At 42.5% G+C, this 14,943-nt stretch overlaps 5 protein-coding genes across 5 annotated transcripts; all 5 read right to left on the bottom strand.

Annotated features, from left to right (window-relative positions):
* Positions 1–1,585: 1,585 nt before the first annotated feature.
* TbgDal_IX7540 (hypothetical protein, unlikely) lies at positions 1,586–1,912 on the bottom strand (the record flags this gene model as incomplete). Its single annotated transcript, XM_011778642.1, has 1 exon — positions 1,586–1,912. The coding sequence occupies one exon, from the start codon at positions 1,910–1,912 to the stop codon at positions 1,586–1,588; it is 327 nt and encodes a 108-aa protein (XP_011776944.1).
* A 1,538-nt stretch (positions 1,913–3,450) lies between these two features.
* Positions 3,451–5,496, bottom strand: TbgDal_IX7530 (hypothetical protein, conserved; the record flags this gene model as incomplete). The annotated part of the gene is made up of 1 exon (XM_011778641.1): positions 3,451–5,496. The coding sequence occupies one exon, from the start codon at positions 5,494–5,496 to the stop codon at positions 3,451–3,453; it is 2,046 nt and encodes a 681-aa protein (XP_011776943.1).
* A 985-nt stretch (positions 5,497–6,481) lies between these two features.
* Positions 6,482–6,997, bottom strand: TbgDal_IX7520 (hypothetical protein, conserved; the record flags this gene model as incomplete). The annotated part of the gene is made up of 1 exon (XM_011778640.1): positions 6,482–6,997. The coding sequence occupies one exon, from the start codon at positions 6,995–6,997 to the stop codon at positions 6,482–6,484; it is 516 nt and encodes a 171-aa protein (XP_011776942.1).
* A 1,487-nt stretch (positions 6,998–8,484) lies between these two features.
* On the bottom strand, positions 8,485–9,828 carry TbgDal_IX7510 (cystathione gamma lyase, putative; the record flags this gene model as incomplete). Its single annotated transcript, XM_011778639.1, has 1 exon — positions 8,485–9,828. The coding sequence occupies one exon, from the start codon at positions 9,826–9,828 to the stop codon at positions 8,485–8,487; it is 1,344 nt and encodes a 447-aa protein (XP_011776941.1).
* A 2,420-nt stretch (positions 9,829–12,248) lies between these two features.
* Positions 12,249–14,847, bottom strand: TbgDal_IX7500 (hypothetical protein, conserved; the record flags this gene model as incomplete). Its single annotated transcript, XM_011778638.1, is given in 2 exon segments — positions 12,249–13,076; positions 13,078–14,847. Coding segments are annotated over 2 exon segments (2,598 nt in total).
* Positions 14,848–14,943: the final 96 nt, after the last annotated feature.

The following is a 14,943-nucleotide window of genomic DNA, read 5'->3' as shown; positions in this document are numbered from 1 at the left end:
TTCGATACTTTCCGTTATTTGCTGGCCGCTGGCGACTTCGCCTACCAGTCGCAGTTTCCTTCGCAACTTTCCGTTTCCTTTTTTGTTGCCAGCCGCTGCCACTAAATGATGAAATATTTCCCGGCCTCCGCCTCGCCTACTCCCTGCTCCGTATGTTTATCCGCGCAAGGTAAAGTTTGTGATTATATATATATATATATATATTCCTTCGCTTTGCTTTGTTTTTTTTTAAAAAAAAACTTTTTTCCTGTTTGATTTGCTTTATAATGTATGCGTGTTGATTTTTTTAAAATTTTTTTTATTTTTATTTTTTGGTGGAGTCGCGCTGCAAGTCCTCTGATTCAGCCTCCTTTATCCAATTTTCCAGTCCCAGTGACCAAAAATAATGTATTGAACGTCCTCCTTTGCACTTTGTGCGGGCGTGTTTTGCTATTGTTATTGTTACTTGTTGCTTTGCTTTGCTTTGCTTTGACTTGTATAATTCGGTCACTGGTATAAATGAACAAATATATAAATAAACTTTTTTTTCTTTTTTTTTTAAAAAATCCCTTTTGTTTTACTTTCCCTGCTTCGTCCTCCTTGTAGGCGGGCCCCGCGGTTCAATCCTTCTGCACTACTTTTTTCTTTCTTGTTGTCTTTTCGTTCTTAGTCTCCTTGAAATGAGTGGAATCGACTGACTTCTTGTTTTTTTCCTTCTTTTTTTTTAAAAAAAATCTTTTTAAAGTTTAGTTGCACCTTTTGTTTTTTGTATTTGACGTTTTGACTCGCCGTACTTTTTTTTTTTGCTTCCTTTGATGTGTTGCTTTTTATTTTGTTTCTCTTTTCTCTCTTTTTTTTTTGTATTTTTTTTTTTTTAAAGAGCAACTGGTGTTTCTACTTGCTCGCAGAAGCCTGTGTGGTAAAGAGGAAAAAAAAAGAGAGAAAGTTTTTTTTTTGAAGGTGGAATAAGGGGAACAAAAAAAAAAAGTAAAAAAGAAAAATCAAAGAAAAAATAAACGAAACCCGTTTAATGTCGAGTTACCGACTCACACAGTGTTTTTTTTTCCTTTGATTTTATTTATTTTCTTGGGGAGGGGTTTTAACCCGATGTAAAGACGTTTCTCCCTTTAATGAATTTTTTTTGTTCTCAATTATTTTTCTTTTTTTTTTTGTGTGTATGTATGTATGTATGAATATGTGGAAGTTATTTTAAATAATTTTAGTTTCTTTTCCTTGTGAATTGATCTATTTTATACCTTCCGTTTTATTACTCCCTTTCACTTCAGTTTATGATTGATTTGTGAGCGTGTGCGTGTGGGACTGAAACTAATTTCAACCAACATATTGCAGTAGTAAAAGTTAATTATATTATAGCGAAAGAGAAAAAAGAAGAAAGAAGAAAAAAGAAAAAAGAAAAGAAGATAGAATAAGTTGAGTTTAAGATTTGTAATAAAATAACATTAACAAAAATTTTAACCGTAGTAAAGCAACAAACACAAACATATGGAAATAATGGAAGGGTAAAAAAAAACAGCCAATAAAGGATGGGAAGAGTATTAACTGTTAATGTTAACATTATTTATCTATAAAATATAATAAAATATATTTATATGAAGAAAAAAAAAAGAAAAAGAAGAAAGAAGTAAACACCGCAGAGGGGAAATATTGGGAAAGGGGGAAAATGAATAAATCGCAGCGAGATCAACAGGAGGAACGAAAAAAAAAAAAAGGAGGAAGAGGGAGGGAAATGAGGAAAGGAATAATGAAAAGCAGCAAACTTCTTTCCATTTTGATGTTTTCTTTTCTTTTTTTTTTCTTTTTTGTTCCTGTTTTTGTTTGTTTCCCATCTTTGGATGCATTCAGTTTGGTTTCGTTCATTTTTTTTTAATTTTCCTTTCTGTTCCGTTGTCCTTTGAATCTTCTTACCTTCCATTCAACAATGCATCATTTTGCCCCAATGCTTGTTTGTTAACACATGTAAGGAAAAGAGTGAATAGAAACAAATTCACATGGGGCATACACGCACACGCACAAAAAGAGTGTAACTAAAAAACACAAATAAATAAACAAAATATAGAAATATAAGTATAAATATATAAATATTTATAAATATATACGATTGTCCGTGAAGAAACATGAAATGGTGGTGATGATGATGATAGCAGAAACAAAAGAAAAAAAAGAGACAGCAACTGCGCTCCCACATGCCCCACTCTTCCAATGACTTTCATTGTGTATTCCCTCTTTTTTTCTTTCCTTTTATTTTCCTGTTGTGTTTGCTTGTTTCTTTCTTTGTTTCCCTACTCTGTTTAATTCCTTCCACCGGTTTTTTTTTACTGGAAAATGAACGACAGTGAACGCATGGTATATTCTTTTTTTTTTCATTCCGCATACTCACGAAATATATATATATATATATATATATTGTTCTCTGAATGCGGCAGAACATGCCAAAAACGTGTGGATTTGACAGCAATCAGGAAACCAAACAAAAAACAGGCGAGCAAATCACCACACCGCATAAAAACAAAAGTCTGAACAATGGGAAAGAGAGTCGATTGAGCTGAAGCACCGCAAATGCGAAAAACAAATCACCTAAAACCGCCTAACTCACGCATGTCAACGCGCGAATTTATGTAATCATACCGTTTGGGATGAATGAGTGTCACAAACAAACTAATGAAACAACAACAACAACAACGAAAGGCAGAGAAAATGTAGCGGTGGAGGCGAGGAAAAGGAAATAAACAAGGAAAGAAAGAAGGTATCGAATGCGGTGGAAACCGTAAAGCAGCTAATTTTCTCAACCTTCCACTCATTATTTTCCCTTCTTCACTCCTTCTTCATTCGCTTAACCATTAACGAACCCTAATTGTAGGAATAAAACAGTGTCGGCCACGAAGGGGGGGGGGGCGGGGTTCAACCGAATAAAGTAAAGGCTTAATCGTAACTTTACAATGTTGTTGGAGGATGAGCGCAATAAAGAAGGATTTATAGAACAAGAAGAAGGTATCGCAATCCAGTTTACTGCCCCCCCCATTCCGTATCGAATTCTTTACTTTTCTTTCATTTCATTTTTTCACTTCATTCAACTCTAACCCCACCTCAATGATTGCATCCACCGACAACTGCCCTCTCAATACACCTCATCATTGTATTAATCATAATTTCCTCCCCTTCCTTTTTCCCAGCATCATCCCACATGGGATTAAGACCCATCAAACACGTCGCAACCTGGCAATACAACACTAACGACAACACAGAACATTTAACGAGATAATGAAAATCAAAACAAAGGGAGAGGAAAAAGCAATTTTCTCAAGACACTCTGTGGCGAATGATTCATTAATACATCCACCCACCCCACCCCACCCCACCGTTGAATGTACGCAAATGCAAATATGGATTCCACTGTAAACACCTTTGGGAACCCACCACATTCGCACATGCATGCGTATCTATAATCTACTACTACGCCTCACTAGCCATACGATCGTACTCAGCACGAGCAAATCGATCCCACTCTGTTTTCTCGGGACGCACTTTTTGCTGATGCTCTAAGAACGGATCGCGGTGTTCGAAGAGCATAAATTTGTGCGCGTTAAACACCATGTTGAAGAAATTGGCTGGCGTTGCACAGGAGTGCAGGTCACTCAGTTTCAGTCCAAACTTCTCCTCCGACACATGCGAAAAGCCCAGCATGTCCATCATCTGACACATCATATCAGGGTATGAAAGGTCCGACTCGGGGCACTCAAAATACTCTAAAAATCGCTGTTGATTCTCCTGGAAAAATTCGTAGAGCTCATAGCCACTCAAAATGCCGTCACCATCAACGTCAAGCACTTTAAACCAGTAATATACCGCCGAGCGGCTGTTCTTATCCTCCTCGGAGAGGCAAAAATACACAAAGTCCTCGAAATCAAGTTTCCCCGGTTTTCCTGATTTGAGGGGACGACCAGCTCCCTCTACAATCCGCTTTATTACAGATGGGCAAATAGCCCCCTGACCATATTTACACATGTCGTCAAAACCAACCAGTTGATCCCGATCAGTATCCAGCTCCCAGAACTTGCAGTACAGTACATAGAAGTGTTCATAAGAAAAGTATTGAAGGACTACGTTCACGTCCTTTTCGTCTACCTCCTGCATAACCTCGGGGAGATCACTGCGATCGAAGTCATACCAACTAATGAAACCACATTGCTGCCGCTCTAAAGAGTACACTATGCGAATCGCAACTGTTCGGCAGTAATACTCCTGAAACTCCGGTTGCTTAAGAAACTCAAGACCTGGATGGGAGTCGACTAAGTAACGTGTGGCATCCTTGAGATTCTGCAGCGTCAAGTGCTCAGATCGCGAGTCGTTACGCAGCAGCTCGAATAGACGTCTGTTAATGGAAAGAGGCCCAAATACATTGTAGTAGAAGGTCGATATCTGTTCATATGTGAGAGCGGTCGATTCAGAGACACCAGACGTCAGCGCGATGCGGCGAAATAATGCATCCTTCAACCACGTCGGCACACCAAAAACATCCTGGCAAAGTTTACCAAACTGGCCCTTTCTCACGGTTTTGCTTGCATCAATCGGTGCCACCGCGCCCTTCGCTACCTTTCGGTTCACCGCCGAGCCCTTAAGAGCAAAGAAATTTCGTAATGCATGCTCTTCCGTTTCTACAAGCGACTTTCTTCCACCTTTTCGATCCTTACCACTATAAAACACCGGGATATCGTTAAGTGTAGCACGCTCTACATTCTCGGGAGGGAGGGAAGCGAAGTTTCCTGAGAGATGCACTACACGCTGTGATGGCATCGAGCTCCCCGCAACGCTCGTTTCTATAGAAGCGAATGATTCATTTGGCACAACTACAGAGGTGACAGAAACATCCAGCGAACCGGGGCTAAGGAAGTGCGTAGTTGGTTGAATCGACGCTACGTTGACGTTACTGTTGTTGCTGACGCCACTAATGTTGTTATTAGTGACACCAGTGCTACTACTCAAGTGCGGCACTGGTGCCATCGGGTCGACGACAGGTTTCACGTGATGAATTCCGCCCGGTGAAGCGGTAGTCGTCCCACCGGGGGAACCCACACGATGGGAGAAGTCGAGTTCATCCACGCCATATAAACGTGTTTTGTGTACGGGACTCGGCGAACGCGGTACATCATCTCCTTGCCGACGACGCGCGTTCCCCGGCGATGTTGGTTGCGGAGAAGAACTACGGCGTGGTGTGGCTTGGACGGGAGTTGCGTTGGGATCCGAGTGGTAATTATTTTGAGCGTCATCGGGCTTGCGCTGTTGCTGGGGCTCCGCTGAATGCCGGTTAGTTGCATTACTACTTTCATTTGGTGGGCTACCGTTAGTTTTCCTACCCTTTTGCTGCAGGCTCATTATTTCCTCAATGGCTTTCTCTATTTCTGTCATACCACTTTCGCTCGTTACCCATGTAGCATACAACTGCGAGAGAACAACCTTCGCTGCGTGGGTCCGACGCTGCTGGGGGTTCGTGGTTGCCATTTTTTTTTTTCAACTTTAACCTCCCTTTATTTTTCTTTCCCCTCTTTTCTTTGACTTCTCTCTCTCTCTCTGCTCACTCCTATCTAAGTTACCCCTCCTGTCCGTATGTGTCTGTTTCCCACGCACGCACTCACCCACTCCCCCTCTGACCACCAAACCGTGGCCAATAGACAAGGGAGTCCTTTTTTTTTATTTTCTACAAAAGAAAAGAAGAGAAAAGTAAAGTAAAGATTAGTATTGGAAACGAATTAAAAAGAACCCGTAACTTAACAGGAAATGAAAGAAGCACCTTTTTGTACGGAGGGTCCTTCGCGTAATATCCTCCATATTAGCCCTTCTTCCCGCAGCCATGCAGATACAATCAGCAGCACAGAAAAGAGAGTTCGTCGACGCTTCTAGTGGAATTATCAGCAAATGAGCTCGTGAAATAAGGCCAAATTGCGCGACATCATGCTACAAATGCAGTGACTATGAGATTAATGATTACTTCATATGACTGTTTTCATCCTCCTTTGCACTCAATATTTTTCATCACCTATTCTTTAAAGCGTTTTATAACCTTCCAAAATCCACGTGAGCGTATACATATATACACCCCCCTTTACGTATAATCCGTGGAGTCAGTAAAACAAAATATATAGCAGCAAGACAGAATATAAAAGAAAAGCACAACAAAAAAAAATAAGAAATAGACAATTGAAGGAGAGGTGAACAAGAAACAGAAAACAAAGTATAAGAAATGGGTTTACACCCACCCATCAAAGCGCAAAATCGACCAAGTTGGGCATGTCAAGTATTAAGTTTGACCGTTAGAACAACGACAACAACAAAAAAGGAACAACAAACAGGCTCAGTAAGAAACGCTCTACATCCCCTGAAAGTGTCTTTCATCCCTTCAACAGTCCAACTTAAAATACTTTTCAACCATCTAACATGCACATTCATATACATAACGGACCCCAGCTCTACTGCATGGTGCACCGTTTCATTCAACTGCTGCCGGTGCGGGGGCCGCATCTGCAACGCCAACAGCGCCGTCAGGAGCAGTTCCACCTGCAGCATTTACTAGTTCCTTAGCCGCTGCTGCAGCTTCAGCCTTATCTAATTCAGCCTGCTGGGCAGCTATTTTCGCTATTAACAACGCCTTGTCCATATTATTACCGGAGAAAGTGTGCATCAGCTTTCCGTATGAATAGGAAAAGAAAGTTGGAATGGCACCAAACTGAAGCGACTTGCACAATTCCGCAGACTCGGTGTCGACATTAATCACCACAATGTTCAGTGCGGCAAGCGCCGCTGGTCTTGAGGTATTGAGATTCTCCAGATATGGTACAACAGTAGTGGAGCACATGCTGCAGTGAGTCGCGACAGTAGCCACAAGGCAACAACCCTCATATTTCTCCACCTTTTCACTGAATTCCTCGATTGTAGAAATGTAAAACACAACAGGGGGTGGTGGCTTTGGCTTCTTCTTTGATTTTCCAGCACGCTTTGGTGGCATTGTTGTTGTTGTTGGTGCTGCTCCCTTTATTTATTTACTCAATTTTTGCTGTTTCTTTTTTTTTCTCTTTTGCCTTTCCTTTTCAGATTTAGCCTTGTTCGTTTTAACGGTAGTGGCAGTCGTTTCTTAGTTAATGGACTGTCTCCGACCTTCCACTGCCCTCGCTACAGTTGTTTCCTTTAGTGTAATCCGACGGAGGTTAATAGAAATTATTAAAAAAAAAGAGGAGAAAGACGGGAAAGAAATTTACAAGAAAGGATGAATGTGCCCGTAAGATAAACAACAACACCAACAAAAAGACAGGATAAATAAAACAACAGAGAATTATGAAGTGTTATTTTTTTTTCCTTTAAAATTTTAAAAAAGATGGAATATATGGTAAAACACAAGCATCTCTGTTGTTGTTGTTACAGAAGAAAATGATGTACATAATGCAGCCCACGCGGTCACACCCATGTACAAACTTAAATATAAATTATTTGATAAAATAAAAGAACACACGTCATTGGATGTTGACGTGAGAAATAACGAACGAACACCCAATATGATAAAAATTAAAAATCAAAGATAAAACTTCACAACAAGAATCAAATTGGGATGAAACCAAATGGTAAAACAGCACTAGCGACCAAAAGTAACAGAACAAAAATGAATGAATTTATTCATTTGAGGGAGGGGAGAGGGGGGAAAAAAGACGATAACGATAACGATAACCATCATCATTAATATTGGGTGGATGACCGTCTTTTTTTTTTTCCTTCCTTTTAGTTTGAAACCTTTTACCCCTTCCTTTTAATCCATGTGGTGTCGGTCGATATTTTCCCCCCCACATCTTCTCGCTGCTCCTAATATTATTTTCATTTAATTCTCTTCCTGTTTTCCTCTACCATAGCTTTGTTTGCTTCTTGGATTATTATTATTTTTTTGATGCGTCCGAACGTAGTTTCGAGTGATCGTACAGTTGGACCTTAAAATAAAGTGAGCATCACACCAAATTAAACGAAAAGATTCACAGCAGATGTAGCAAAAGCAAACAAACAAACAAAAAGTGATTTATCTGAGCACGTTTGCTCAAATACCCGCTTGTGTTCACAATTTGAATCATTAGGTTCACAACTCACTGATTTTCTTTTTATTCCCACATAAATAATCATTCACGAACGACAGGAAACCCTCTACTGTTATTCTTTTTTATCGTGTTGTTGACAAACTTTTATTCACGCCTCCAATCATAGCCGCCTGAAGAATCTGCTAAGAATAGAGGTAAGAACAATGTTTTTTCCCTGAAAATATTGCCGTCACGCGGTATGAAGTCACATTCAACTCAAATGATCACTCGAAGCTGGGAGAAGCTAATCGTTGAGAAAAACATAAAGAGGAGGGGGAAAAAAGGGAGAATGAAAAAAATAAAATAAAGAAGGGAGTTTCGAAACTACAGGGCAGTTTCAATCCTAATAATCCCCTTCCCACTTCACAGCCACTCTTTACTAATGGCACATGGCATCCAGCGCTTTCTTAAGAGCGGCAACGAGATCCTCTGCGTCTTCAATACCGCAGGAAACACGAATGAACCCATCCGTAATTCCAACCTTCAATCGGTCCTCAGTTGTCATATTGGCGTGTGTCATGACAGATGGGCATGTGATAATACTCTCCGTTGCTCCAAGATTCTCACAAAGTGACCAGGGGCGTTGGACGGTATCCATCAGACGGCGACCCGCCGCCGTGCCACCCTTCAATTCAAACCACAACATACCGCCATGATTGCCGTTGGAATGTTGACGATCAGCGAGTTCCTTCTGCGGAAAGCTTTTGAGGCCGGGGTAGGACACCTTATCAACAATAGGGTGTGTCTCAAGGAATTCCGCCACCTTCTGTGCGTTGGCACTTTGTTTAGTGACACGTAGAGACATAGTTTTCATTGTCTGTAGTTGTAAGAATGCCACAAACGGAGACATGGCATTTCCGAGAATATTCTGCGTCAGCCGGAGTTTCTCATCAAGATCCTTCCGCTTCGTCACGAGTGCACCGCCAACCGTCATGTTATGGCCGTCAACAAACTTTGTTGTGCTGATGAGGCTGACGTCAGCACCAAGGTCGATTGGCCGCATGATGAAAGCCGTTGCAAAAGTGTTGTCACAAACATGAAGAAGACCTTTTGCCTTGCATATCTTTGACAGTGCTCTGATGTCAGTGAGAGTTAACGTAGGATTGGCAGGGGTTTCAGAGATTACTAATTTTGTGTTCGACTTAATGGCCTTCTCCACATTGCTCAGATCACGCATATCGACAAATGTGAACTCCATACCAAATCGAGTAAAAAACACACGGCACGCACGATTCGTTCCACCATAACTGCAGTCAGTGACAATAGCATGATCACCAGCATTCATCAGAGCAGATACAACAGTTGTAGTGGCGGCCATACCTGTGCTGTATACCGTGGCGTAATCACCCTTCTCCACCGCGCACAGCTTTTCCTCTAATGCCTTCACGGTAGGATTTGCACTCCGGGTATAACTAAATCCCCTGGATTGATAAAGTTCAATTGACTCTTGAACAAACGTCGTGCTTTGATAAATGGGAGTAAGCACAGCTCCTGTCACTGGATCCGGCTTCACACCCCCATGAACAAGAAGAGTATCAAACCCCTGTTCGATATTAGACCATGAACCAGAGCCATCTTCAAAATCAGAAACCAAATGCTGCTGCTTAGACATTTTCGATTCGATCAAGTAAAGCAAAACAAAAATAAGGCAAAGCTTTCCCTCACAAAATGAAAAAAGAAAAAAAGAATACACAAACATAACAGTACATACCAAGTACAACATACAGACTTCAAAACACACAGCCGTCAGCTACTTAGTTAATATAATAGTAAAGACAAAATTAATATATTTACTCATTATTAATCTTTACCTGAATATCGTGTTATACATCAGTAATATTGTATACGCGCTTACGAAACAAAACCAGCACAATCATAAAAAGTGGTATCCACTTCTTGTGCCTCTTGAACCTGTGATGGCGATAAGCAACAAACACCACAATACCTGAGGGCACTCGAACCAAGCAGTTGTAACAACGATTAAAAATTAGTGTGGGAACAAAGCAGTGAAGGAGGAAAGTAAGTAAAAGAAGTGGAGAAAGATAGAAATTCTCAGACATAGCGCCTCTGTGCAACCGCAATAGCAGAAGCACATGAGAGCACATTAAATTCGTACCGTCATGGTCGGATGTCAGATTTTACCCTACTACAAAACTTCTTTTAACATCATAGAGGAAACAGCTGATATATCTGGCACAACACTGGCGGATAACACCGGCATTAAAATATAAGTCAGGGTGAATCCGTGTAAATTGTGCTTCACTGTCACATATATTCACCCATATGCCCTTCCAATCATCAGAATATTGCAGCGACGTTCTCGTCCGTCTTGTGAAGTCAGTTCAAACTGTGCTCTTATAGTCTTGTCATGGCATCATGGAGGGAAACATATTCCACAACCACAGTAGGGGAGAAGTATTGGTCAGAGTGGTGCATGATGTTATCTCAGTCAGTTACTCCTGATAATCTTTACCTGAATATCGTGTTATACATCAGTAATATTGTATACGCGCTTACGAAACAAAACCAGCACAATCATAAACAGTGGTATCCACTTCTTGTGCCTCTTGAACCTGTGATGGCGATAAGCAACAAACACCACAATACCTGAGGGCACTCGAACCAAGCAGTTGTAACAACGATTAAAAATTAGTGTGGGAGTAAAGCAGTGAAGGAGGAAAGTAAGTAAAAGAAGTGGAGAAAGATAGAAATTCTCAGACATAGCGCCTCTGTGCAACCGCAATAGCAGAAGCAGATGAGAGCACATTAAATTCGTACCGTCATGGTCGGATGTCAGATTTTACCCTACTACAAAACTTCTTTTAACATCATAGAGGAAACAGCTGATATATCTGGCACAACACTGGCGGATAACACCGGCATTAAAATATAAGTCAGGGTGAATCCGTGTAAATTGTGCTTCACTGTCACATATATTCACCCATATGCCCTTCCAATCATCAGAATATTGCAGCGACGTTCTCGTCCGTCTTGTGAAGTCAGTTCAAACTGTGCTCTTATAGTCTTGTCATGGCATCATGGAGGGAAACATATTCCACAACCACAGTAGGGGAGAAGTATTGGTCAGAGTGGTGCATGATGTTATCTCAGTCAGTTACTCCTGATAATCTTTACCTGAATATCGTGTTATACATCAGTAATATTGTATACGCGCTTACGAAACAAAACCAGCACAATCATAAACAGTGATATCCACTTCTTGTGCCTCTTGAACCTGTGATGGCGATAAGCAACAAACACCACAATACCTGAGGGCACTCGAACCAAGCAGTTGTAACAACGATTAAAAATTAGTGTGGGAGTAAAGCAGTGAAGGAGGAAAGTAAGTAAAAGAAGTGGAGAAAGATAGAAATTCTCAGACATAGCGCCTCTGTGCAACCGCAATAGCAGAAGCAGATGAGAGCACATTAAATTCGTACCGTCATGGTCGGATGTCAGATTTTACCCTACTACAAAACTTCTTTTAACATCATAGAGGAAACAGCTGATATATCTGGCACAACACTGGCGGATAACACCGGCATTAAAATATAAGTCAGGGTGAATCCGTGTAAATTGTGCTTCACTGTCACATATATTCACCCATATGCCCTTCCAATCATCAGAATATTGCAGCGACGTTCTCGTCCGTCTTGTGAAGTCAGTTCAAACTGTGCTCTTATAGTCTTGTCATGGCATCATGGAGGGAAACATATTCCACAACCACAGTAGGGGAGAAGTATTGGTCAGAGTGGTGCATGATGTTATCTCAGTCAGTTACTCCTGATAATCTTTACCTGAATATCGTGTTATACATCAGTAATATTGTATACGCGCTTACGAAACAAAACCAGCACAATCATAAACAGTGATATCCACTTCTTGTGCCTCTTAAATCTTTTTGTCTTTAATTCTTTATGCGTTTGCAAAAATAAGAGGACAGAGTAATTAATTTTCGCTTATTTTTTTTTTTTAAAGGCAAGTGTAGGGCGTATTTTTTTGTTTTAATAAATAATTAAAGGAAATGCTGTTCGTGTTCCTTAGTAATGATGTCGTCTATGGTTGTCAAAGATATAGGTGTTTGCTAACTGGTACTTTAAATTTTACGTTCAAATTCTTGTATTCGCCCCCTTTTCCAGACTGTTAGGGTGATTGCGTCGCTGATTCATGCAAAGCTTCTGAGTCTGAAAATCCTATAAGAGTAGTGAAGTTGTTTGATGAGTTACATGTTTGAGAAAACGTATCACGGGAGACGTCAGCTGGATCTGTGTACTTTTCTTTTCGTTTATCGGTACGTGAACGTCGCTCCTCACGATGTCTGCTCCTGTTTTGTGTGTTGCCACCCTCCTCTCTTGGTGGCGGGGAGAATGCTTCATGGCTAACTTTTTGCAGCTTACTATTTGTTGAGAAGGTTACAACTGGGGCTTGATCGCGGCATGTCTCCTCGGTGTCGAGTAACTCCCGCAATTCGTTCAAAACACGAAGTGGTAACCGGGTTGAGTCACTTTCAATGTTTTGCGCCTGTCTGCGAATAGGCACCTCTATTGGTTCGGCGCGATGACGAAAGTCACACTTTTTTCCTTGTCTCATTTGGTCGATGGCCGTCTTGGATGCCAAAAGTTCGCACTGAAGGGAACGTACGCGATCTTTTGCCGCCACTGATTCGATCTTAGTGCCCTCAATTTGTGCCTGAAGCATTCGAAGATAATGACTGGTTTGGCGCAACTTCGCCTCATCCTCCCTGAGCACATTCTCTTCGTTTACTAACTGTTGTCGTTCTAATCGGAGTTTTTCCCATTGTTCGTTTAGTTGAAAACCTTTGGTCTGTACTTCGTCTCCGAGAGCCTGCATTTTGATCTGCCTTTCCTTAAGGTCCTCTTCCCGCTTTTGTAGTTGCCGGACCTCGGCACCTGCTTCCTCGCTAACATGGCGCAGCCACGAAGAAATGGAGGTCTGTTCCGTCTGCACATCACGTTCCTCCTCCGATAAAAGCGTTGCAACTTGGTGTAAACTCACTTAGTACGCCGTTATAACGCTCAAGCACCTGACTTTTCTCCATTTCCACCATCTGTTTCCAGCGCCGGTACTCACGCTCCCACTCCGCTTTGCTGCGTGCAAAGGAAGCTTCCTGTTTACCGAGCCATATGCGTTCGTCCTCAAGGTGTTGCTCCACCATGGCACGCACAGTTTCTAATTTGTTCAGTGTTGTTGAGAGAGATGTGTATTCATCATTTGTTGCAACAGTTTGCTTTGAAACGATGTCCTGCAAGGCATTAAGTGTCGCCTCCCGAGCTTCAAGCGTACGGCGCCTCTCCTCGTCGATGGATGCACGGCCCTCGTCAACAGACTGACGATAGTCTTTAAGCAACTGCAATAACCCCTCCACCGCGTCAGCAACGTGGCCAAATTCCTCTGTCGCACGTGCGACATCTTCCTGTGCCGCAGAGGCTAACATCATACGCTGCTCCTCAAGACGTTGCTCCTTCGCGTATTGCTCTCGCAGCAGCGTCATTTGTTTCTCATGGAACCAACGGAGTTTTTGAACCGTTTCATGGTGTCTCTCTTCTGCAGCTTTCATCCGCTCAAGATGCAGCTCGTGGCGTGCGGCACGCTGCTCTTCAAATTCAGCTGCGCGACGGGACATGGCCGCGTTCAACTCGCGTTGTAACAATTGCTGGTGCTGTTCCGCCCAAGTCTCACGGGATTGTACGTATAATTCCTCCATGTTGAATTCCTCCCGCTGGAGTCGATGGAGGTCATCGTGCACCATCGATTGAAGGTCAAGAAGTAGCTGCTCATCCATTTTGAGCACACGTTCCCGTTGTTCCGCTTCGGCCCGCCTCCAAAAATCAAGGGTATCCTCAAAATAACGCTGGTATTCCTCCCGCTCCCTTTGTGCCTCGGAGTCGTTGGCCACAGCAAAAGAGGAACGAACCTCGTTTCGCACAAGACGTTGAACATCATTTTCCCACTCGTTCATCGTGGATGTGTCCTCAGCAAACATTCCTTCCACACGTTGCAATATAGTGGCGAGTGCACTACTTATGCACCGGTTCACGAGATCCTTGGCATTATCGCCGGCGTTGAGTTCGGCTTGAAGTTTTGTCTCCTTCGCCTGAAGTTCCTTTAGTTGCGCCCGCTGCTCGGCAATTAGGGGCTCATACTGCTCGCGAATCTCCATCTCCATTCTTTCCTTTTCTTCTCTTAGGCGCTGCTGCTGTGCCGCTTCTGCATCACGGAGCTCCCTCTCAGCTACTGCCTTTACATCCTCAACGGCATCCTGTTGGCGGCGAATCTTCTCGTCTAGTTGGGCAATCTGAGCCATTCGCTGGGCCTTTTGTGCCCGCCATTGCTCCCTCAAAGCCTCCTCCTTTTCCTTTGCCGCTGACAAAACTTTTTTCTTAGCCTCCAGATCACGTCGTAGAGTCTCAAGCATTTCCTCCGTCACAGCACTGGCAGCCTGAGGGGGAGGCACCTGCACCTGCATTTGTGGTCGCTGAGGTTGTTGTTTTACACTATCCGATGAATCATCCCACGGCAAGCTCTCAACAGCCTTACCACTTGGTTGTATAACCGGTCCTGATGCCAAACCACCACGTTGTGAAGAATCCGCCTCCCGCCTTTCTTGCATTGCACGTCTCCGCGCAGCTAACATGGCATTCTCACCGCTACCACCAGCACCAGGACGCCTTCCACCCGGGAACACTGGGGGATTTTGCCACTCATCATCACTAGATCCCATTGGACGAACCGAAGCGCAAAAAATAAAAAAAAATGTTAACTACAGACCACGTGAAACCTTACAAAAATCCAGCCTGAGCAGCGGTTGTATTTCACG

Source organism: Trypanosoma brucei, chromosome 9 (assembly GCF_000210295.1).
Source record: "Trypanosoma brucei gambiense DAL972 chromosome 9, complete sequence".
Classification (NCBI taxonomy): domain Eukaryota; phylum Euglenozoa; class Kinetoplastea; order Trypanosomatida; family Trypanosomatidae; genus Trypanosoma; species Trypanosoma brucei.
The sequence above is the reverse complement of the archived record's forward strand: the minus strand, read 5'-3'. Positions and strand labels throughout refer to the sequence as shown.